Consider the following 25,171-nt stretch of genomic DNA (forward strand, 5'->3'; position numbering starts at 1 on the left):
AATGAGAATTTTCATCCCTTTAAAGACATTTATAATGTCATGAAACATTTTTCAAATAAATGCTGCTATTTTGAACTTTCGATTAATCAATAATACTATTTTTTTTTTTTTTATTGTTTTCAACACTGATAATAACCAGAATTGTTTCTTGAACAGCAAATCAGCGTATTAGAATGATTTCTGAAGGATCATGTGACACTGAAGACTGGAGTAATGATGCTGAAAATACAGCTTTGATCACAGAAATAAATTACATTTTAAATATATCTTTAAATAGAAAACAAATATTTCAAATTGTAATAATATTTTACTTTATCATTTATTATATATATATTTTTTTTTTACAATATTTGTGATCAAATAAATGACAGCCTTGGTGAGCAGAAGAGATTCTTTCAAAAAGAATTTTTTATTTTTTTTTGAACAGTAGTGTATATTTTTTACTAAAACCTTTCAAAGCATGCAGCAGCATTCAGCAAATAAACGGCTGAATCAATGTTTCACTGAAATGCACAGTTCTAATATAGTAATTTGCAGTAATGAACTGAGCTTCCAGACTATATCTGCATTTTTGATACTGATTTTATTTAGTGATAATCTTCCCTTTCACAGAAACTCTGAAATCTCATGTGCAATTGCATAATTAACGCCAAACATCATTAGTTCTCGCCTATGTTCAAATATATAGAATGAAGAATGAGATTTGAGAGCCACCACACAAGGGATTCTCCATAAATAACCTAAATTAGATGTCAGAACTTGAATATAGGGCACATGAACTACTTTTATGGTGTTTTCGGAGCTTGACAGACGATTATAAATGGTCATTGTGCAAGAAGAGCTGCATGAAGATTTACATGGAAAGACAACATAAGTGAAAGTAAATAGTGCCTGAATCGTCATTTTCTTAATCAATTCCTTTAAACACAGTGCATGTCAGTCTGTAACACTGAGCATTTGGCTCTGTTTGTGCTGTTTACGTCTTATCTGCTTACCTACCACGCGGTCTGTCTGAGGGGTAAGTGTTTATCGCTCTCTCCATGCCCTCTCTCAGCCGCATCACTGTCTATTCTGCAGGTAGTTTGCCAGTCTGGCGCGCCGAAGCTGCCGGCTCACCTTGGCTCCGCTGTGCATGAATATTCATCTCACCGGTGCCCGCTGCTCTTATTATTTACCCATAATCTCAAAGTCAATACGGACAGAATGACACCTAATGTGAGAAAGCTTTGTTTATTGCTGCCCATTTGTCTGGATATCAGTCACGCTGGGATTTCTTGGCTTGCGTGCTGCAAAAACTCATTCGCTTAATCAGTATTTCTGCCTTGTTCTCCAGTAAATTTATCTAAACACCCCTCAAACAAGATGATTTTACATTTAATAGATATTAAGAGTTGTTTTCAGAAAATTTTTCTTGAAGTAAGCTTGTTATTCTTATGTGATTGGTGAATTGTTTTTTCTTGTTTCTCCCTCTGAATGTTTATGATACAATGCACAAAAAATGTAAATCATAGTCAAATCAATCGGTCATTAGCCAAACACAGTATTGGTTTAGTTTAGTGTTATTATATTTAACTAAAATAATCATAAAAAAAGTTACCTAACAAAGTAGTCACTAAAATAAAATACATTTTAAATAAATTAACACATAAAAATAACATTTCTCATTTCAATTTTGTTTAATTTGATGCACTAAAATAACTAACACTGAAATAACAATTAATAAAAACTATACAGAAAACTTTTGTAACATTATAAATGCATTTACCTTTGATCTATTGAATGCAAAAATGACTGCTTCATATGTTTGTGGAAATCGTGACTTTTTAGGATTCTTTGATGAAAATAAAATTCAAAAGAACAATTTTAATTTCAAATAGAACTTTTTGTAACATTATAAATGTATTTACTGCCACTTTCGATCAATTTCATGCATCCTTGCTGAATAAAATAATTTCTTTAAAAACAAAACAAATCGTACTGACCCCAAATGTACAAAAACGATATACCGTGGAAGCCCGTTTTCGCCATTGAATAAAAAAAATAAAAAAAGGTTATTGTGACTTTTTATCTCGCAATTTTGACTTTTTCTCGGAATTGTGATATAAACTCGCAATTCTGAGAACATAGTCTGTTTCCCCCTCAAAACTGGACTTTAACTCGCAATTGCGAGTTTATATCTCACAATTCTGTGAAAAAAAAGTCAGAATTGTGAGATAAAGTTTTTTTTTTAATTCAGTGGTGGAAACAGGCTTTTATAATATACACAAGATAGATAGAGATACTGATTTTCACTGAACCTAAACATAGGAGCCTAATAAAAATGCTCATTTTAGATGGCATTTAGAGGCTTTTACGATGGATGGATGGATGGATGGACGGACGGACGGACGGACGGATGGATGGATGGATGGATGTCTGTGGACCAGGCTCGGGCCATTTATTTATTTATTTTTTCAGATCGGACTCGGTCTTATTTAGCTTCTCTCCTTTAATTGTGCCCATATTACGTGCAGAGCACACATGGCGACTGTATGAAATACTGATTATATTATAAATATTACACATCGCCTACGCAATACGCAACGCATATTCGCACGCATTAGTATACAGGTGACAGTTGACCATGCAGAGCATCAGGGAGAATTTGGAGCGTGGTTACTAATAAAAGTTCCCAATGCATTTTGCATCCATGCATCCATGCATTTGATGATGTTCCTGACTCGCCGTCTCCTCATGGATGCGCCTTTAGAGTTTTTCAGAAGCGCTCCTGCTCAAAACCGAAACTGCTTTTTTCCCCTTTATTTAATGTCTTTATTGCATGCTTTGTTGATATTTTGAGTGCACACAAATAAAAGTAGGCCCTTTACAGTTCCGAACAATGAAGTCTATTACTCTTACCTTTATGAGCAAAAATGACAGCGTATTTGAAATGTTTCCAATGCAAGTGATCGCTCTGGCGCGTCCATGTCCTGTAAAGCGCGCTTCAGCTTGCACTCTCTGCACAAACGACTGGATATGCATCAGTGCACATTAACCTAGGTTAAGCCTTTAAACTAACATCGTGGAGCTGTTTTATAACTATAGATTTAATTTCAGACAAGTCGTGATAATTTGAGAAGGCTAAATATATCAAACATAGGCTATGATCAACTCACTGTCTGCCGCTGGCCGCTTGGTCGTTACTTTAAAAAACAAAAAAAAAAACTTACATTTAACAAATATGCTCCAAACATTTTTCTAAATTAACTTAATAAAATAACGAATCAAAATACAATCACTTTGTCATTTCATACAAAACAGTATAAGCTGTTTTGGGAGAAGGGGAAAAAAAAAAAAAAAGCGGGCTCGGGTTGGACTCGGGCCGGTAATTCTGATAAGCTATATATATATATATATATATATATATATAAAAAATAAAAAACACAAAAAAATCCCCAAAACACACATCAAAATGACTAAAACTACAATTAAAATGAAAACACAAAATATATACAGGTCATTTTCAAAAAATTAGCATATTGTGATAAAGTTCATTATTTTCTGTAATGTACTGATAAACATTAGACTTTCATATATTTTAGATTCATTACAACACAACTTAAGTAGTTCAAGCCTTTTATTGTTTTAATATTGATGATTTTGGCATACAGCTCATGAAAACCCAAAATTCCTATCTCAAAATATTTGCATATTTCATCCGACCAATAAAAGAAAAGTGTTTTTAATACAAAAAAATTCAACCTTCAAATAATTATGTTCAGTTATGCACTCAATACTTGGTCGGGAATCCTTTTGCAGAAATGACTGCTTCAATGCGGCGTGGCATGGAGGCAATCAGCCTGTGGCACTGCTGAGGTGTTATGGAGGCCCAGGATGCTTCGATAGCGGCCTTAAGCTCATCCAGAGTGTTGAGTCTTGCGTCTCTCAACTTTCTCTTCACAATATCCCACAGATTCTCTATGGGGTTCAGGTCAGGAGAGTTGGCAGGCCAATTGAGCACAGGAATACCATGGTCAGTAAACCATTTACCAGTGGTTTTGGCACTGTGAGCAGGTGCCAGGTCGTGCTGAAAAATGAAATCATCTCCATAAAGCTTTTCAGCAGATGGAAGCATGAAGTGCTCCAAAATCTCCTGATAGCTAGCTGCATTGACCCTGCCCTTGATAAAACACAGTGGACCAACACAAGCAGCTGACATGGCACCCCAGACCATCACTGACTGTGGGTACTTGACACTGGACTTCAGGCATTTTGACATTTCCCTCTCCCCAGTCTTCCTCCAGACTCTGGCACCTTGATTTCCGAATGACATGCAAAATTTGCTTTCATCCGAAAAAAGTACTTTGGACCACTGAGCAACAGTCCAGTGCTGCTTCTCTGTAGCCCAGGTCAGGCGCTTCTGCCGCTGTTTCTGGTTCAAAAGTGGCTTGACCTGGGGAATGCGGCACCTGTAGCCCATTTCCTGCACACGCCTGTACACGGTGGCTCTGGATGTTTCTACTCCAGACTCAATCCACTGCTTCTGCAGGTCCCCCAAGGTCTGGAATCGGTCCTTCTCCACAATCTTCCTCAGGGTCCGGTCACCTCTTCTCGTTGTGCTGCGTTTTCTGCCACACTTTTTCCTTCCCACAGACTTCCCACTGAGGTGCCTTGATACAGCACTCTGGGAACAGCCTATTCGTTCAGAAATTTCTTTCTGTGTCTTACCCTCTTGCTTGAGGGTGTCAATGATGGCCTTCTGGACAGCAGTCAGGTCGGCAGTCTTACCCATGATTGCGGTTTTGAGTAATGAACCAGGCTGGGAGTTTTTAAAAGCCTCAGGAATCTTTTGCAGGTGTTTAGAGTTAATTAGTTGATTCAGATGGTTAGGTTAATAGCTCGTTTAGAGAACCTTTTCATGATATGCTAATTTTTTGAGATAGGAATTTTGGGTTTTCATGAGCTGTATGCCAAAATCATCAATATTAAAACAATAAAAGGCTTGAACTACTTCAGTTGTGTTGTAATGAATCTAAAATATATGAAAGTCTAATGTTTATCAGTACATTACAGAAAATAATGAACTTTATCACAATATGCTAATTTTTTGAAAAGGACCTGTATATAAAAAAAACAAACAAACAGTATCTCAATGACACTAAAACAACATTGCACAAGATCTTTCATTTTGCTGTTACTCGCCTCACATTCACGTCATGCTATAAAATCTCAATGAGAACACAATAAGCTCAAAAGAGACTCTGCCTCCCTCTGAACCTTCATCTGCTGATATTGCTTTCTGAAGATGATTTACACACCATTTAATCTCTTATTTTTCAATTCTTTATTCTGTGAAACATAATTTTCTCGTCCAATTTTACTTTTAAAGGAGGCTCTGCCTTTCTAGCTTCCTCAGAGAAAAGGCCCCCAGGGTGACTCATTCCGGCATTCTTCCACGTGTCATGGGCTGGGGAGTCTGGGATAGATGATGCCACATGTGATGAATGTCTCCCATATATTCACACTCTCCCAAAAGTATGACACACACACACACACACACACACACAAAAAATCACTCAGGTGTTTACAGGCACACACACACACACTGTGTTGCATCCACACACACCTTATTCCACCAAAGTCAGACATTGTTAGACTCAGACTGCCCAAAAATGCTTTGAATGAAAACAGGTGTGGTTTGCAATACAGTCTAAAACCTTAAAATTGGCTTTATATATACACACGTTTTTATATCTATATCATAAGTTTCCAGTCTGTAAGACTTTTTGAATTAAATATCTGATGCTAACTTAGGATGGATCTATTTGATAGAGTAAAAACAGTAACATTGTGAAATATAATGACCTATTATGAACTATTTAAATATATTTAAAAATGTTATTTATTGCTGCGATCAAAGCTGAATTTCCAGCATCATTACTCCAGTCTTCAGTGTCACATGATCCTTCAGAAATCATTCTAATATGCTGATTTGAAGCATTTCTTATTATTATCAGTGAGAACAGTTGTTCCATCAAAAGTTCTGCATTTATTTAAAATAAAAATCTTTTGCATTATGGCGAGTTCACACTGCACGATTTTAGCCCCGATTTTCACTCGCAGACAGGTTTTTCAAAATTGCCAAAATTGAAATCGGAGGCAAATCGGTGCTGGTTTATGCGAGTGACAATCACGCAGTGTGAATTATCAAAGACGCAATCTGAGAGAATTGCCGGTGCACATTAAATATTTGGCATGCTAAATATCTGGACCTGTCGGCGGTTCAAAATGCTGCTGTGTGAAAAAGTTCTGACTGAAAAAATACATTGGCGATGACCTACAGCCAATGAGAGAGCAAGATACAGGGCAGCGGGAAGTTCAGGGAGGAGTTATATGAAACGTAGTTTGCAGACCAGACAGAGTTGTTGGCGATTTTTCCTATTGTAAAGTCATGCATGTGTGTAACCTCCTGTCGCCGATCCATCATGTAATGTGAACGCAGCGGCAACCGATTGCTACCCCAGTGTGAAACCAACGATGATCCGTCGACTCTGAAAATCATGCAGTGTGAACTCAGCATTTGGGTGTTCCCGAAGCGTGAATCCGTATTTGGTAAGGCATGGAAATCCAATAATGCAAAATGCATACTACGGAGCCAATAAAGAAACATATTTAGCCGTTTGCTAGCACTTGTCTGTTACATTACAGTACATAAAATGTCACCACATAAATCATATGAACAGAGTAAGGACAGACGACTGATAAGACAACAGCAAATGATTTGCAGATCCTGAGCACCACTGACAATCTAATCTTGTAAATTGTGTGGTAAGGACTGCCGCTCTGTAAACACAGAGTAAGTGAGATCGTGAATCTTGAAAATGAAAGTAAAAAGCGAGCACGCATTCAAAAGTGATTTCAATGCCCCGCATATTAATATCGACTCCCTGATGCCCGCTAATTATATACAGTATAATAACCCATTGATATCACGATGCCGGCTCATAATCGTGATGTCTGTCAGCCATCGGCGATCATCTATCAGCCCAACCCCATTTCAAACCCCAAAATTTTTAACAATACTGTACTTCTCATTGCATCACAAAAAAGAGTGACATAAATTCTAATAAATAAAAAAAGACATCAAAATACTGTAGCCCCTCAATTCCCAGAGTTAATTTCAGCAACCTGATCTCACAAACATAACTTTTCATAATATACGCAACCTAAAAGCAGGTTCTCTCGTGGGCAACATAATCGCTTTCTCCGTGTTCAGTAGCGTGGAAATATAGAGCAGTACATGAACACTTATTCAACACACAAAACAAACACGCAGTGAACATAATTAGAGCTCAAATATTACAATGTGCAAAGACTCCCTTGTTTTTCATTGAAAAGAATTACTGGTGAGGAAATTATGAAATGATGAGAAAGTTTATTGACCATGGAAGAGGGGAATGTCTGTTTTGTAACAGACCCGATTTTATTAGCATTCATTAGCAGTTTTGTGGAAGCTACTTCGAAAACCAAGCTATAAACTTCCTAGAACTCAAATTAGACAAACCACATTTTATCTACCCTTTAGATATTCCCATGCTAAAAATATAAAAAAATAAAAACAGACCAACCCAACTAGCTTGGTCTAGGAGACTACCACAGTTTATATAATTGTTCTATTGTAACTAGAAAAAAGTCACTACTACACTAAAAAGTCCCTAAACTACACTTAAACATTTTATTTATTAATGTAAAAATCACCCTAAAATTTTGCAGTTTGCCATCATGACTCAGCTAATCACTGAGAAGCTATGCTAAAATGCTACACAATTAGTGGCACTGTTCAGATAAATGATAAGTGCAATGTTATATTTCAAGATTCTGGATCTTAAATTTAATAATAATAATAATATCATAATTAATAATTGCTTTAGTCAATAATTATATCAAAATACTGCATTGTTAGCTTAGAAACACTAAACTAACACTAAAGCTAATTAATCAAATTATTTTGCCAAATCAGTCACTTATGTATAATTTCAGTTAGATGGTCTCTTAATCCACCTTTTCCAACAAACAACAGGTCATAAATCATTTATTTCAAATGGAGAGACATTTGCAGCTAGACTGCGTGCAACCACCAGACAGGATGTGATGTATACAGGGTTCCTACACATTTTCCATTTCAAAATTACATACTTTTCCAGTCTCAAATTTCCAAACCTCTCAATAGTTTTTTTTACATAAATGGTTCATAGAGCATTATATTCAGCTTTATATTTTGTATATAGTAGAGTCATCTGCAAATATATATATTTTTATTGAATATTTTTAATATATTTTTATAAAATATTAGATTTTTTTCTCAAAGTGACAACAGTTATATTATTATTTATATTATTTATAATATAAATAATTATTTATATTATTTATAAAATAATAAATAATAAAAAAAAAACAAACAAACAAAAAAAAAATTTACACACACAAGAAACTTTTTTTGTGCCCTCGAGAAACTATTTACATGGGCATGGGAATTTTTTTGCTTGCTAACGCATTACAAGTTTTAGTTTTATATAACCTATTTCCTTTGTGCATCACTTCCATCTTACTATGAACAAAACTAAAGCATGGATGCACATGAATTTACGGAGATCTGCTTGCTCAAAATTAGTCTTTTATTATGGTAGTGGCTCTAATATCAATGTCCAATTAAACACATCCTCTGTGGCGGCTGAGAAACCATGATATGAAATGGGCTGATGGCATAACATTTGCCAAGTTCAAGGGTCTATAAAAAAGACCGGTACTGTAAAAAAGTGTTTAAAATCAGGCTTTCATTGTTGCCCTATGCCATAGGTGGATCAGTGTGCACTATCCAATGCTAAGTTTAATGTTTTTTCGTGCGCACATAAAAGTCTGTATATTTTGCAAACGTCCCTGAGGCTATGTAATATGATGCTAAGAAACCCAAAATGCTTATAACCTGAATTTTGCATAATGAAAAGTGCATCTTGAATTCATTCGGTCGTATTTAACAATCACAAAAAAAAAAAAAATCACTAAACAGCTGCCATGAAACCTTGCTTCTTGTACGATACATTTATTTTCATTAAATTCTTACTTTTCTGTTTTAAAAAACTAAATAGGGGAAAAAAGTCAGGAAACAAATATTTTTCCATACTTTTCCAGACCTGGAAAATACTTGAATCAAATTCCATACTTTTCCAAACCCCGTAGGAACCCTGTGTATATATGCTAATCAAAATTATTTGCACTAAAAGTCAGAATTCAAATTTTTTGCAACAAAACATTTATATATTTTTTTCACAAATGGGTGGTTATGATGATGTCTAGAATAAATAGTGTATAATTTTTTACATTGATTAGCCCTAGAAAACCTACTGTGCTTTTCTCCACCCTGGACCATATCTTTAGACAGCCCCACCCTAAAAGACAAAAGAAATACACCCAAAGTTGCACCTGAGGGCAAAGTAAATACAGCCTGCTTTAAATGCACATCTACAAGTCCACAGGTCCTGTGTGGGCATAAATCAAGCCCATTCTGCCAACACCAGATGAACAGGCAAATACTTCAGAAGTGTTAAACAGAAGGAGAATAAATGATATTGATTTCAGGCTCGAGGCCACAGAGGCCCAAACATCTCGAGGCAGGTCACATGGTTGTGGCTGACTGGTGCTAATTACAGAAACCACCCAAAACCATCAGTCATTACAGAAGAGCCCTTGTTTGCACTCTGCTATGAAAGTGTGCAATTAATGATGAACTAAAATGGATTTTTTTAACCTGAAAAACCAAAACAGAAATGTATTTTTTCCTTTAGCAAGAAACCAAAATTGAAACCAAAACTAAAGTTAATGTAATAATCAAGTGATTACATTTATTTAATAATCAACACTCAATTAAAAGTATATATAGAGTTGTATATAAAATTCTATAATGACATGATTATGTTTCTACTCTAATTTGCTGAAATATAAACATTTAAATGGGCGGCTGTAATAAAATGACAGATTATCATGACAGATTCTCAGATTAAATAATTATGACTAAGGTTAAGTAAAAATGTTATGTAATATAATTCATGTTTAACAAAAAGCTCTAGAGTTATTTTTTCTATTTCAATACTGAGTTTATGTATGTTTATGTGATTTTGCTGAGGTAAATGTAACATTACATGACATATTGTTTACAAGCTCTTTATTGAGGTCTTTTTAAAAACAAGAAATCAATACTGTTAATCTAGCATTAGTGTTCACACATCTGACATCTGTTGGAGTTTATCTGCCACAGAACAGACATGGGCACACTCAAAACTTGCTGTGAGAGAAATGCTAATCCTACACTACTGCTAGAGTCAATGATTTCGTCCCTCCAAAAAAGTTTTGAAAAATTAATTTTGGTGCAACAGCATCCGGCATTATATTCCGACAGCCTTCAAAGAGATGAAATGAGAAGGTTGGACATACTTGACATTGGTGTTGGTGCAGATGATGTACTCGATCTCATCTGAATAAGGGTTCTGGAAGGTGAAGCTGCTGGTTCTGATGAGCATCCACTCTCGGTTCTTCATCCGGAAGCGGTACATGACCGAGAGAACCTGCCCTTTCAGCTTGATCACCTAAACACAACAGAAGAACAGTTCACATCACATGCATTAACACTATAGAAATTTAAATCTGTAAGAACCAGCAAATACAAACAAAACTAAAAACAGAAGTCTAGTTGCACCAACAAGTAACAGCATAGCCTAGTTACGACGTAAAGTCACAACTTGCACACTACTAAATATGTTTGCATTGTATTATTAAACTTGAAACATGTATGTATAAACTATATATGTACAGAAGCGTTTGACCAAAAGAAAATGTTGGAATAAAACAGTAGGTTTATTGTATTGCATCAATAAGCTCATTTGGACGTATATCATGAAGGTTATACTTTTTATGAAAGAGAACATTATGTGAATAAATGACTTGATAGCAACTCAACACAAACTGGATCTTAAGAGTGCACATACACACAATAATAATTTTTTTTTGTATTTATTTGATGGCAAATATCAAATTATGTAATTACATATTACCTTGTGGAGAACTTAAGACCTTTTAGAAACTAACTAGCATTTACTTAGCCTCTGATGTGAACTTTATTATTTAAGTAAGAACATACAAATGGCTGGTGCAACCCTACTGGGGTCTTTATTTTAATGCTTGACATGAGTGAACAATGACTGTAATCAGTGAAAGAATTAGCAAAATATGACCAATGGGTTCCTACAGCAAATTCCAAACCTATTATCAAAGTCCCCCACTAGGATCTAAAATTAACGCTTGTCGAGTGCCAAATGTGAACACAAATTGGATTTAGCAATTAGAAACATGAGGAATATTACATGCTTTATGCAAGAATGATAATCAGCCCCTCATTGATGCTGGTGACATGAGTGATTTCATTCAGACAACAATAAAACCTGATGCACTACAGACACCGTCAATGACTAACAATGTTTAGCTCAGTGGAAAATCTACCATCATTGGATTTTCTAGGATGCATAAGGGTGTTTTTCTTTCAGAACTAGCAATATTCCTCACATTACGATGCAAAAAAAAATATGGAACAAATGAGGAACAAAATCTCAATCGGTCTTCATGCTTTTGTGACAAGTAAAACGGACTCATTTTGAGCTAAGGTCGGACTCTGAACCCCATCCACATGCTCTCCACACAGTCACCTCTATTGTCACTTAAAGCAGTGTTCCACCATCCAAATACAGAGATTGCTTTAAATAAAATAAAAAGCTGTCTTCAGACAAAACAACTTTCTACTCAACAGAGCATGAAAGACGACGAGAAAGAAAAAACCTTATAAAGTATCTGACGAAAATGGCTCTCTTAAGCAAACAGCACAGACAGTCGCACTTCAAGTGAGCAAAAAAATACGGCGAGTTAAAAGAAAAAGAGAGAAACTTGACTTTTTTGGATATATCCTGCTTTGAAAGAGGTGAGAGGATATTGGATATTATTCTTGGCGACAAGAGGCCACTTTCCTTTTCGGCTTGAGAAAGGACCCTAAGATCTCAGAAGGGAAAGAGACAAACATTTAACTTCTTAAACAGATCCCAGAGTTCATTGTGTCTCAAACCAAAACTGAAGTCACACGACTCATATCAAGGCTTTAATGCACTTCTCAACAGAATCACCTCGCACTGCATTGATGTGAAAAGAGCTGCAAACAGAGTCACTGAAGGGCAATTTTTACTTGTTAGTAAGAATCTGAGAACTGAGTGTATATAGTTAAACAGTAAACACCTGAATTGGAGCTGAGAACAGAAAAACATCCAAACGATTGCTTTCTGACATCACAGAAAGGATAAAAAGCTCATTGACAGTGTCCTCGAAGCTCTCAGAGCGCAACAGAGTTTAATATATTAGGAGACATCAATGTAAATCATATCTTAACCTTTCATTCTGTGATGAGATTAAACTGCAAACCATTTTTTTTTACTTTACTGTAATCTGATGTAATTCTGAGAAACAGAATGTTCAATGACTTTAATTAGGGAAGCATGAATATAGAAATTTAGCCAATACTGATAATTATTCAGATTTTAAAGCCAATAACTGATATATTGACGGATAACAGATACCAATCTACATTGTGAGACTGATAACAAAAATATATGCTCATCTTTAAAGCTCATCAGTGTCATTTTAGTATTATTTCTATAATACTATAGTATTTATTAATATATTTAATTAGCTTTTACTGCTCTTAAATATTTATTATAAACTTTATTTATGTTTTAGTAATTCTAGTACATCAGGTTATTTTATTTCAGTTATGTGCCAAGGCAACATTTCCAATTTCTGTTTAGCTTTTCTTAACATTGTGTTATCTAATATTTATTTTATTTCAGCCTGATTTCAATTAAAAACTGAAATCTATTTGCTTCTAAATGACCCAAAACATCAAGAAAAGAGAAAAAATTATTTTAATTTACAGCAGGTGCAGCTGCAGAAAAGTATTATCTATGGCAATAAAGAAATTATGCATGCATGTGTATAACAAAGAACAAAAATCTTATTGAATAAACATTTCACATAAAGCGTGCTTCACCTTCGGCCTCTTTCATTTTATTCGTCGTCTTTTCAGGCGAAGAATGACACGAAAAGACATTAATAACAGTAAAATTTTGATTGTGGCTACAGGATCATCACTTTTGTCGCCAATCAGACTTACACCATCAACACCAGATGCGAGCGGCAAGGTGCAACGCGACAAAATACAATAGAGGTTCTATTGATTATAATCAGTGACGCTGTCTACACTGGATGCGGCGCAATGTGACAACTGTCACGTCTGGTGTAGACACGGTATTACTTGACTCTCTGTGACTCGAAGTTTGTTGGTGTTTGTTAGGGCAGTGTGAACATGACAGTTAATTTTAATAAAATTCTAAATCCAACAGCCAACTTGAGCCAACTTGTTTGTTGGAGTTTGTCTGTGCGGTGTGAATTGGCCTCTAGCTGTGATTTATCCATCTGGAATTGATTGGATTGTGAATGAAGCTGGGCGGTTGAAGGGGAGACACTAAAAAATAAGAGGGATTTAGCAAAGTCTTTTTAACGGTAAAGCAAGTTATTAAATCAGATTAGATTCAATTATAAAAGCAGAAACGTGTATTAAAGGGTCAATTTAAAGTTTAAATTGACTTTAGGGAAGCCAGAGAATTTTGGATTGTGAAATCAGGGCAGGATCTTAGATTTATCTCTCTCTACAGTTTTCTTTTTCCATTCTTTTATGACAAATGATCTCTTCATCTTCACGCGGTAAAGAATCTGTCAAGTAAGAATCCAGTAGTCCGCAACATCAAGTGATTTCGAGCAACCCCGTGAATGTATATTGTTCTAGCCTCTGACATCTGCCGGGACTCAGTATCGAAACTACAGGCCAAGAATAACACGCTTTCACTGTCTCGCTACACATAAATTGTCGGCTTTTGTTCCACTCGGCTTCAAAAGTACAAGATAAGACGCAGATAAGACTCAGAAACAGGTGTGTGTTTGCGTACGCCGCCACGCGTGTGGTCTCGAGTTTCGAAGACGTCCAGTTATCTGAAGGATTTTCTGGACGTCAGCCAGAGGGGTCTTTATCAGCCATCAACAGACCTACGTGGAGAAACAAGCGAAAGTACTTTGACAAATCTCTTTGTGGCGTACCTGACCATTACCTTGGCCTTCCGCGAAAAGCGAGGCAGAGGATTTGAGGGGATTTCAAGAAGCTAAGCACGTAATATAGAGGGCACGATCATCTAGGGAGTAAAAACACTGCACCCACCCTTCAAGTGCCCACAATATCATCCCATGGGGTGGAATACCAACACACACACACACACACACAGCTGGCATAAATGTGTGTGGATATCAGGATGTGAAGAGAATACTGATGATAGCTGTAAACTCCCAGACGGGAAGTTGAAGACAAAGAAAAAGGGGCCAAAAAAAGGAGGAAAAGCTGGGGGAATAAAGAGCTGGATAAAAGAAAAACAGAGAGTTTTTGTAAAAGATAAGATAAGGAGACAGGATGAGGTAAAGAGCAGGAACAGAGGTGATGCGACATGCAAAAACTAAAACTTTTAAAATTAATTTTCACTCACTGAAATAAAATAAAATATAAACATTAAATGGAAAATCTTGTTAGTTTAAAGTATTTAATTACCAAGGCAACATTTATTTTTTTGTTTAAATTGAAATTGCAAAAATACTAGAATTGAAAGCTAAATGAAAAAAAAAAAAAAAAAAAAAAAAAAAAAAAAAAAAAAAAATCGCAAATGAATTTAACAAACATACTACAATTTATGGAAATTGAACATAAAATCTTATTATAAAATATTAAACCATTAAGAAACCCTACAATAGTACACAAATAATATGACAATAGCATAAAAAGAGACAAAACACCAGAATGATAATAAACCAGTGTTAATTTTGGCAGGCATTTTTGATTTAGTCTTAGTCTTTATCTTGAGACGAAAATGCTTAATAGTCACATTTTAGTCATTTGAGTATTTCATAGTTTTAGTTTAGTTTTAGTCGACGAAAAGTCATTGCATTTTTGTCAACTTTTAGTCATTACTTTTAGTCAAACTGCAGTTACCAACATTTATTTTGGTAGATATTTTATATGTAGTATTCAAACAAAAATAGTCATCAATACTTCTCTCTTTAGACCAAATCAATTAAGCCTAGTTATGATAAATTTGAATCATGGATTGAATTTGGAAAAACTGGAATAAATTTATTGTTGGAACCAGCTTCCAGAAGAGATCAGATGTGCTAAAACATTAGCCACATTTAAGTCAAGACTCAAAACTCATCTGTTTAACTGTGCATTTGAATGAGCACTGTGCTATATGTCCGAACTGACTGCAATATATTTTATGTATAATCATTTTCTTTAAATTTATTTTAAATCATTTTCTATTCTTATTTCCATGTTTTTATTGATTTTAATGTCTATTTCACTTTCTTTTATGTAAAGCACTTTGAATTACCACTGTGTATGAAATGTGCTATATAAATAAACTTGCCTTGCCTAAATTTTCATTTTTTGGTAGAGATATAAATTAAACTCATTTTTCAGATACAGTAGGTTTACTTAACAAGTATACATTTATTTAACATCTTTTGTTGGTTAACATTTATGACAGATAATTAGGAATGCTGTCCATTTAATATGGAAGGTATGTATGTAATAGCCTACTGACACGCATTCAGTTTTCACCCACCTGTTTAAACTCACTTAAACCATAACGGACTGTATTACCGTGAGATACTCTACATGAGAGACATGTGGACTGCTGTGTGTGTATTTGAGCACTGAGAACTGATCGCGCGCTGTATGAGAACTGAAGAAGTGGAGCGCGCGCGAGAGAGAGCACTTCTATCAGCGCGTTTCCTCCTATCGCACCTTCACTAACTTTAAGTTAATCGACAATGAATTGCGACTCCCGGGAAAAACGGGACATCTGGTCACCCACTCCCTAACCCTTCGGGTGCTGAGGCCATTTCAGATCGCTAGTTCGCGTTTTGGTAGCCTATCCGTCCACCGCGGCTGCCATGCAAACGCTCCTTATCCAATGACAGAGATGCACATTTTGAAAGACAAGACAGTTAACTTAGTCTATAGGATGTATTTTGAATGTCCGTACTAGTCCTCAAATAACATTTTAGTCCCGTCTCGTCTTGTTAATGAAGACGCGCATACATTTCGTCATAGTTTTTATCATCAGATATTAGTTTTAGCTCGTCAACGTCTCGTCTTAGTCACAGAAAAAAGGTTCGTTGACGAATATTTTTCGTCGTCGTCTTTGTCAACGAAATTAACACTGTAATAAACTAAAACTATTAAAAAAAAAATCATTAATTGAAATAATGCAGAAATTAAATATATCAGATATGAAAAATATATGAAAAATTTAGTTGCCAATGCAATGTTTCTGATTTGTTTAAATCGAAGTAATAAAATTAGAAAATAAAAAAAAACTAGGAGATCGACAACTGGAACAATTTCAATTAAACCTAAATAGAAATATTAAAAACTAGTAAAAATTACGAAAAATACTCACATTAAAATGAAAATTTAAAATATAAAAAGAAAAAAATCTGAGTAAATACTATAATAGTATATAAATAATACAACAAAAAAAATACCATGAAACACAAGGAAAAAGGGGCTAAAAAAAGACCAAAAGCATGAGCAATAAACAAGCAGGATAAAAGAAAGATTTTGTAAACAACCAAAGATATATAAATGAGGTAAAGAACAGGAACAGAGGTGACCTGACAGGAAGAGCAAAAACTAAAAATGAACAAATAAAATTGACAAAAGCAAAAATGTAAAATATAAAAATGAAACCTACCAATAAAATATTAAAAACATGAATAAACACTATAATGGAACATGAGCAACACATAACACAGAACACAAAGAACCAAAATGCCAGACGGGAAGTTAAGGGTAAAGAAAGGGGGCTGAAGTCAGGAAAACAAGGAGCAGGATAAAAGAAAAACAGCAGCTTTTTGTGAAAGACCAAAGATAAAGAGATAGGATGAGGTAAAGAGCAGGAACAGAGGTGAATGCGACAGGAAGAGAGAGAGGAGGAAGAGCTTCTGAAGAGCACCAGCTTGCGGTTTAATTGGCAACAGGATTCAAAAACAGAAAGACAAACAACAACAGCTGCAACAGAGAAAACCTCTTCAAATGTCCAAACACAACACTGTGGAAGTGACCACTCAACCACTCTTCACTGTTCTCCACAGGTACTCGACGAACTCGGAGAAACTCTCAGCGGTAGCCAATCAACACCTACTAACCGATGGAGACTTGCAAACAGCACTCAAGTTCACTTCCTAGCACTGACTGGAGTGGGGAAGCAAAGGATTGTGTGGCAAGTTGAGAAGAATTTGTTTTTCTTGGCAAGCCATGTTCACATAATGTCACCCCAGAGCTCAGAGCTTGCTCTTCCACAGCTCTGGAGTCTTAGATGTTTCTCCTAAAATTCCTGAGGAGAAACAAATATAGTTCACATACAGTGAGACTTGAACTATTAAATTAATGTGTTGACCAGCTCAGATCAATTGCTCTTGAGGGACCTTCATGAGAAATGCTTAAGTTCATATTGAGTTATCTGGTTTATGATGCAGACTTGGAAAATCTGAGAAGTTTGAGATCTCTGATCTCAGATTTCTGTCTTCTTAAGAAAGAAGTTAAAGTCTTGCCAAAGACTCGCTGATCAACTCAACGAGAAACACTTCAAAAGACATCTACAGACAGATTAGAACAACATGTTGCATGCTCTGATGCGCTGTGATTTTTAATGGTTATTTTTAAAGAATCCGTCTGTTGCATTCTTGTGTGCTTTGTCTTTATTCTGCTAGATTTATTAAAAAGTTGTAGGAAAGTTTTAAGAAGTTTGTACAAATGCTCCCAATTACAAATAGCCTGACTATATGGTGCTTTTTGAAGAAAATTCACTGATCACTTCAAAAACAAAAAAAATACAATACAAATATCAATGAGTGAGTATCATTATTTTTGCCAAGACTAGCTCGACAGGAATTATTTTAGCGAATTGCATCTCCATACCTGAGGCCAATGCGATACTCGATACACAGCCTAAAAATATGATACATTACAGATACATATGAAGCAGCTACCGATGTGATGTGATACGATTCACTGCTATTACGATGCAGCGCGATCCAATTTCGTTTTGATTCAACACAACGAGATTCAATGCATGGTAATCTATATTCTATGTGACTCTCAGGATACGCCTAGGTCTCCGTAGTGTTGTGATACATCGTATTTACATAGCAGCAGTGGTGAGAAACAGATTAGAGAGGAGAAATCAATCTACATATAAAATATTGGTCCCAAATTATTGGTCACTTTCTAAATAATAAAAGTATTTTAAATCAATGCATCAAATTGTTAACTTTTATGCCGATGCACCGAATCTTACCATCCCTAATTCATTTGGACTGTCTTTTTTGATTTGTCTAATGTAAATGTGTCCAGATTCACAAAAAATCTATGTCAGGAAAATTCTTAAGATAAATTGTAAGAAGTTCGTAAAAATGTTCCTAAGTGCAAGTTCTCAAATATTTCCTCAAATATTATAAGATCTTCTGATTATATGATGATTCTTAATTTATAATAGAAGAATATTATTCTTAAGAATGCTTCGTGAATCCAGCCCTTGTAGACTCAATTAGCTCTCATTTCTGTCAGGACCACTGTCGTCAAAGATGATTGACAATTAGCATACAGTTTGTATTGGTGGTATGGTTCTGTTCTGGGCAAGAACTCCCTGCGCATTGATGCAGCCTAGCATGGATGAGAGCAGGGAGAGCAGCGATAACCCCCCAGGGTAAACAGAACAGAACCAACAAAAGTATTGCAGATATCGTTAAAGTTTAGTTATTTATGTACACATTTTAGAATTAGTCTGATTCAAAGGAGAATCAGAAGGCTGAATCCTGACTGACAGAGGAGGAGTTGGGGATGGAGGAGGGTAATTAGCTATTGAGCAATGCAAAAACTGCTGATAATACTGAAGGACCTTATATATGGATGCTTAGATAGGTGTCATATTCCTATAGGTAGATGAGGATCAGCTGAGAGTCAGCTGATGCGAGCTTGACTAATGTGACCTGCCAGACCTAATGCTTCACTTGATTTCTTCTTGAGGAGAACATGGAGAGATCTCATTTATGATGTTTCTTTCCTACAGGATCACGGTGCTGATTAATCTGGCGGTTGGGTTTGCTTTTGTTGTTGTACCTGTTGGAAGCTCTCTCGGAGGTGGCTCTGGTCCTCTGGGTGGCAGAACTCCAAAATGTCTTTGCCAAGAAGATCCTGTGCAAACCCAAGAAAAGGAACAGTCATTCCTTGACTCATACAAACTCTTTGTACTTGTTAAACAGAGTACAGATGGCTTCAGGGTCATAATGAATAATAACTGGAATATGTTGACTATTTCAAGAATATGCCTCAACATTCTCTAGTATTCAGAAAACAGCCTGCCTGGCTTGTCACAAATCTATGATTGAAGTCATATCTGAACTAAACAAACAGGACATAAATATCAATACATTGCTTTAGCTACTGCAACTGTGCATTAAAGTTGCAGTATGTAATACTGACAGATGGAGGTAGAAAGAGAATTGTTTCTCGGCCTCCTCCTCAAGAGTCGAGGCTCAAACGGGTTGCCAGATTGTGGACATACAACAGGAACAAAACCAACTGACAACCGAAGGTCAACAAGCCTTACATTGTAAGCTGATGAGTTGATTTATGTGCATTTTAATATGCCTTTTTTCATAGAGATCTTTAAATTGATACTGAGGCTTTTTAGGTTGCATTTTCTGACCCAGTTCATTTGCTGGCTTCCGTGGCTGCTATACACTGTGTTTTCTGACAACTGGCAACCCGGGGTGTTGAAATACTATTGGTTAAATTGGCAGTGGGTGGAATCGCACAGACAAAAACAAAAACAGACATTCTGACATGGAATGAACATTTCAAAGTAGAATAACTAGTTGTAGCATTGTCTTTCGGAGAAACACGTTTGTGAACTTGGCATGTTTCCTAAATATCTGCAAACATATTATTGAAATGTTATGCTTTAGTACAGTCAAAAAATTACATGGCACTTTTAATATTAAGGTGCATATTCAGTGAAACTGACCTGAGGCTGGTAGCCAATCACATTGATGCAACGAGGGTCCACGAAAGTGATAATGCCATCTGAGTTGTGGCGGGAAAGGAACTCCGTCGGCACAGAGAGTCCATTCATATCCATAGAAACTGGAGAACTGGTCACCTGAGAGACGAGATAGAGTGATTTTTACACAAACAGATGGTCAGGATGCTCAAACAAACAGATGCATGTTTTGTAGTGCCGCATGGGATTGTGGAAGAATTAGTTATAGCTGTCTATGCACATTAAGATGTGGGAAGGTATTTACTGAATAAAAATCACTTTTAAATGCAAGATATATCAAAAAGACATAAACTAGAGACATTTTGAAACAATAAAGGCATCTTTACACAGCCGATTTAAGGCTGCTCTAAAGCGGATCTGTGTCTGCTCAGAATTCAGTGTAAAGACGCAATGCCGCATAAAAGCAGACCTAAAATACGCCGGGTCTGACCCACCTCAGTCCCTAGTATCAAAGGCGACGCAATGCTGTTTTGATTCAGTGTAAATGAAACGCGAAACAGTGCCGCTCTAAAGCAGCGTCGTTGTCATGACAACCCAAAGGACGCCTGTCAGTTCGAGCCAAAAACACGTAAGCTAGCTCCATATCTTTTAGCTAACGTTAATAATAATAATAATAATAATAATGTCTACCAATAGGGGAAACAACTGGTCCGACAAAGAAGTAAAAGAGCTTATTTTAATAAGAGCAGAGGAAGAAATTAACCGGCAAATTGACGGAACCGTAAGAGACAGCAATGTGTACTGTACTATTGCTGAGAGACTTCGACTTTGCGGTGTGCAGAGAGATAAGAAGCAGGTTACGTCTAAGCTCAAAAGTCTGAAAAGTTTTTACCTAAAAACAAAAGACCACAACAACACGAGTGGAATGACTGCCAGATCATTCGCTTATTATGATCTGTGTGATAATATCTAGCTAACGCTAGTATCAATAATTTTATTTTGTTGTGTCTACGCCTGAGTGACTTTCTGGCTCTTTGAAACTAATTTCGGCCTCTTTTAATCGTGCGGCGATGTTCCCGATGCAGTAATTCATAATTTATTTTAAGTGTTTTTTCCAGTTGGAACAATTTTGTTAAGAAAAAGAAAATAACTGTCAATACCACAGAAGCTAACATTGTGACAAACGTCCAGCGCAAGATACACTGTAGCACGCGCAGGAAATTTAAATTTAATGTCGTTACATTTTAAAATGTTGTGTTTTTATTTATTTTGTGTTTATTTCGTTTTATATTATTTCTTCTTTTTTATATTTGTTATTTAATTTTATAGCATTTGTTTTTAAAATTGTAGTTATTATAAAAGGTATATGTTTCCCACAATTTTAATTCCTGTGTAAATGCATTTATGCCGCTTCAGAACAGCATTAAACGGTCTGTGTAAATGCACATTTTCGTGGTTTTATGCCGCTTCAGGTTTGGTTTCAGTGCCGCCTTTGCTGTGTAAAGATGCCTTAAGTATTCAAAAGTTGCAGAAGTTGTAGTAGTTTTCTACAGTGACCCTGAGTGTAAAAAGTGAGTTTGTTATTTGAGAGCTGACAAGGTACTTTTTTATAATGTTAGATGAATTAAGTTCCCAGAAATATTATGTGACAAGAAATATGAATAAGTTAAGGTAAAGGACAGGTTCAACAGATCCTAACATCTTCTGTCCAGAGTATGCCTGCATGTGCACAACAACTCCAGGAGATGTGGGTACTTGCAAGGAGGTTGCTATGCAGTGGTTTTAGCATGTTATGTCCAATAGGGTATTGTGGAAGCTTACTAATATGTTGCTATGCAGTTGTTAGGGTGTTCTAAATGGTTACTAGCCTGTTGATATGCGGGTGCTAGGTTGCTAAGGTATTGTAGTTGTTAGATTGTTGCTATGCGGTTGCTAAGGTGTTGTAGTTGTTAGAATGTTGCTATGCGGTTGCTAAGGTGTTGTAGTTGTTAGAATGTTGCCATGCGGTTGCTAAGGTGATCTAGTTGTTAGAATGCTGCCATGCAGTTACTAGGGTGTTTTTTAAGTAAAAAAAAATAAAAATAAAAAAAAAAATTGTTAAATAAGAATAGAAAAGAATATTTCTATGCGCTTACTAGGGTGTTTTGTTGTTTGAATGTTGCCATGCTGTTGTTAGGGTGCTCTAGTTGTTACAATGTTGCCATGCTGTTGTTAGGGTGCTCTAGTTGTTGGAATATTGCCATTCAGTTCCTAGGGTGTTTTTTTTTTAAGTAAAAAAGATTGTTGCTAGAATGTTTCCATGCAGTTGCTAGGATGTTCTAGTTTTAGAATGAAGCCGTGAGATTGCTAGGGTGTTCTAGTTGTTAGAATGTTGCCATGCAGTTGCTAGGGTGTTCTAGTTGTTAGAATGTTACCATGAGGTTGCTAGGATGTTCTAGTTTTTAGAATGAAGCCGTGAGATTACTAGGGTGTTCTAGTTGTTAGAATGTTGCCATGCGGTTGCTAGGGTGCTCTAGTTGTTAGAGTGTTGCCATGCAGTTGCTAAGGTGTTCTAGTTATTAGAATGTTGCCATGCAATTGCTAGGATGTTCTAGTTGTTAGAATGTTGCCATGCGGTTGCTAGGGTGTTCTAGTTGTTAGAATGTAGCCATGAGGTCACTAGAACTTTGTCCCAAATGACACACTATACTCTATGCACAATGCACTTATACACTATGTACTGAGCCATGTAGTGTATGAATTATATAAGGTTATTTTGTCATTAATAATTGGAGTCTGGTAGCCCCTCCCCCTTCACTACATAATTAAAGTTGTAACAGTTGAGTGCATTAAGTGTTCAACATTCCACACTTAGTTTTTTCAGTTATTTAAGTGCATCATCTGGGTATTTAAAGTGCACTTTTTCTTTTTGGAATTTTCAGTGTGAACACACCACTCACACTATTTATACTACAAAACGTCATGGAATACTGCCTAAGTACACAATTTGGGACACACCTTAGGATGTTCTAGTTGTTAGAATGTAGCCATGAGGTCACTGGGATGTTCTAGTTGTTAGAAAGTTGCTATGCGGTAGCTAGGGTTTTCTTGATAATTGCTATGGTGTTCTGCTTGGTTGCTCAAATGTTACTATACAGTTGCTATGGTGTTTCAGGGAGTTGCAAGCATGTTGTCATGCAGTTGCTAATTTTGTTGCCATATACATCAGAAATCCAGACATACCTGCAATCTTCCAATTGCAACCAAACAGTATTTGCTGGTTTGACCAGCTTCCGTGTCTTCATCCGGAATGGTCATACCTGGAAAAGACACAAGAAGAGTCATTTGTCCGAACAGCAGACTGAAAACATGTGGAGATCCTGATGACTAACATGTTTATTGCTACATAATTTTCTAATGAGACGCTCTGTTGCAACAGCACACAATAACCTGTTTGGGAATCTTGTGCAAAAATATGTTTTCGATCCCACTAATAGCATCCGCTCAATATTTTTGTCCACGTCTCCCTGACTCATCAGGAGTTTGTTCATGCATAACAATTTATTTTAGTTGTCTAAAACCAGTAGCAAAGCGGTTATTGTTCCTGGAAGTTGTCATGCCGTGTTTATGTGGAGTAAACGGGACATGAAGTCACGGCAGATGGAAATCAGGGAAGAGGAGCGATTCCTGTCCTGGAGTTTATTTAAGCAGGAACATGAAGTGTTTAATCTCTTTTTAATCACATTAACGATTTCTCGTTGACACTTCCTTCTTTGCCTTGACCTCATTATGGTCGGTGGCTAAAAAGCTTTTCAGGATACAATGATCTTTGTGAATGACTCGAAGAAGAGAAAAATAAACGAGAAAGACAGAATAAAAGAAATAAACTATACTCTCACAATTTATAAAAACTGCTATAAAAAGCTGCATCTGTTTCCTACAGAAATGTTTTATTACACATTTTTCATACTAGATTGTGATATTTTCAACTTACTATATACTAAAATGTTTTACAATACAACAAATTGGCTCAACCAATCATGTGAGTGAGGGGTGGGGCTATTGGTTTGCTCAGCCAATAGAGTGCAGCAGTCCCGAAAGTGAAAAATACCATTCATTTTCTGCATAGAGGAATTCATTTTGAACAATAACTTATAAACCTTGAAAAACCTTGACCTACTCTGATCTCAGACATTGTTAAATTATGGTTTATGCTTTTATTAAAGCCATCAGCCCACGTCAACTTATTTTTTTAAAGAATCATGTTTAACAACTGAATTCCTGGTGAAAAACTACATTACCCATGATTCTGCAGCGATATCTCCACCAAACAAAGAACTATGAAAAGCAAAACACGCCAAAAGAACACTTTCCCTATTCCCTCAAACTGCTTATTTTGCATTAACACAAAATATATTGATTCCCTATATATAATCAATATTTTTAAATTAATATATTATATATTTTTTCATTGTTTCTATCAATGTCATTCACAATGCTTCATGGGATTGTAGTTTTTTCCCTACCTTCATTAAAGCTTGTATACAGTCTTGTACCTTTGTCTTTTTGTCTGGTTTTCATATACTTTTTTGTTTCAATTCAAGGTTTATAATGTTGCTATTCACATTGTAAATGGTTGGTTTGGATTATTACTATTCAACAAAGATTTTTTATAAAACTCTATGGGAAAAATGAATGAGAAAAATACACAACACTTTCACTCTATTGCAGACCTACTTCTCAAGGTTAAACTGATTCAAACCAGTAACTTTTGAGTCTTTTTGTCCAATTAATTTAAAGAATCAATTCATAAGACTCAACACTTGTCATTCTGTATATTTGTTTTCATGCATACAGCAGATATATGCAGTACAGAATAATATAAATACAGAATAGAGAGACATACGGTCAATATATTGTCTCATTGTCATTTTTTCATGGTCTGTTCCCACGTTCACACT

The 25,171-nt window shown here is 35.8% G+C and overlaps 1 protein-coding gene across 2 annotated transcripts in view; it reads right to left on the reverse strand.

Annotated features, from left to right (window-relative positions):
* The window catches only part of LOC306880220 (aryl hydrocarbon receptor nuclear translocator 2), a 106,701-nt gene that overhangs the window by 25,715 nt on the left and 55,815 nt on the right, over nt 1–25,171 (reverse strand). For both annotated transcript variants that reach the window (XM_079433592.1, XM_079433593.1), the window contains exons 9-12: nt 23,454–23,530; nt 20,256–20,390; nt 19,349–19,423; nt 10,468–10,619 (exon numbers count right to left, since the gene is read on the reverse strand). In XM_079433592.1, coding sequence (XP_079289718.1) covers nt 10,468–10,619; nt 19,349–19,423; nt 20,256–20,390; nt 23,454–23,530 — 439 coding nt within the window. The remainder of the gene's footprint in view (nt 1–10,467; nt 10,620–19,348; nt 19,424–20,255; nt 20,391–23,453; nt 23,531–25,171) is intronic.

This window comes from Barbus barbus, assembly GCF_936440315.1.
Source record: "Barbus barbus genome assembly, chromosome: 2".
In the NCBI taxonomy this organism is placed as follows: Eukaryota; Metazoa; Chordata; class Actinopteri; order Cypriniformes; family Cyprinidae; genus Barbus; species Barbus barbus.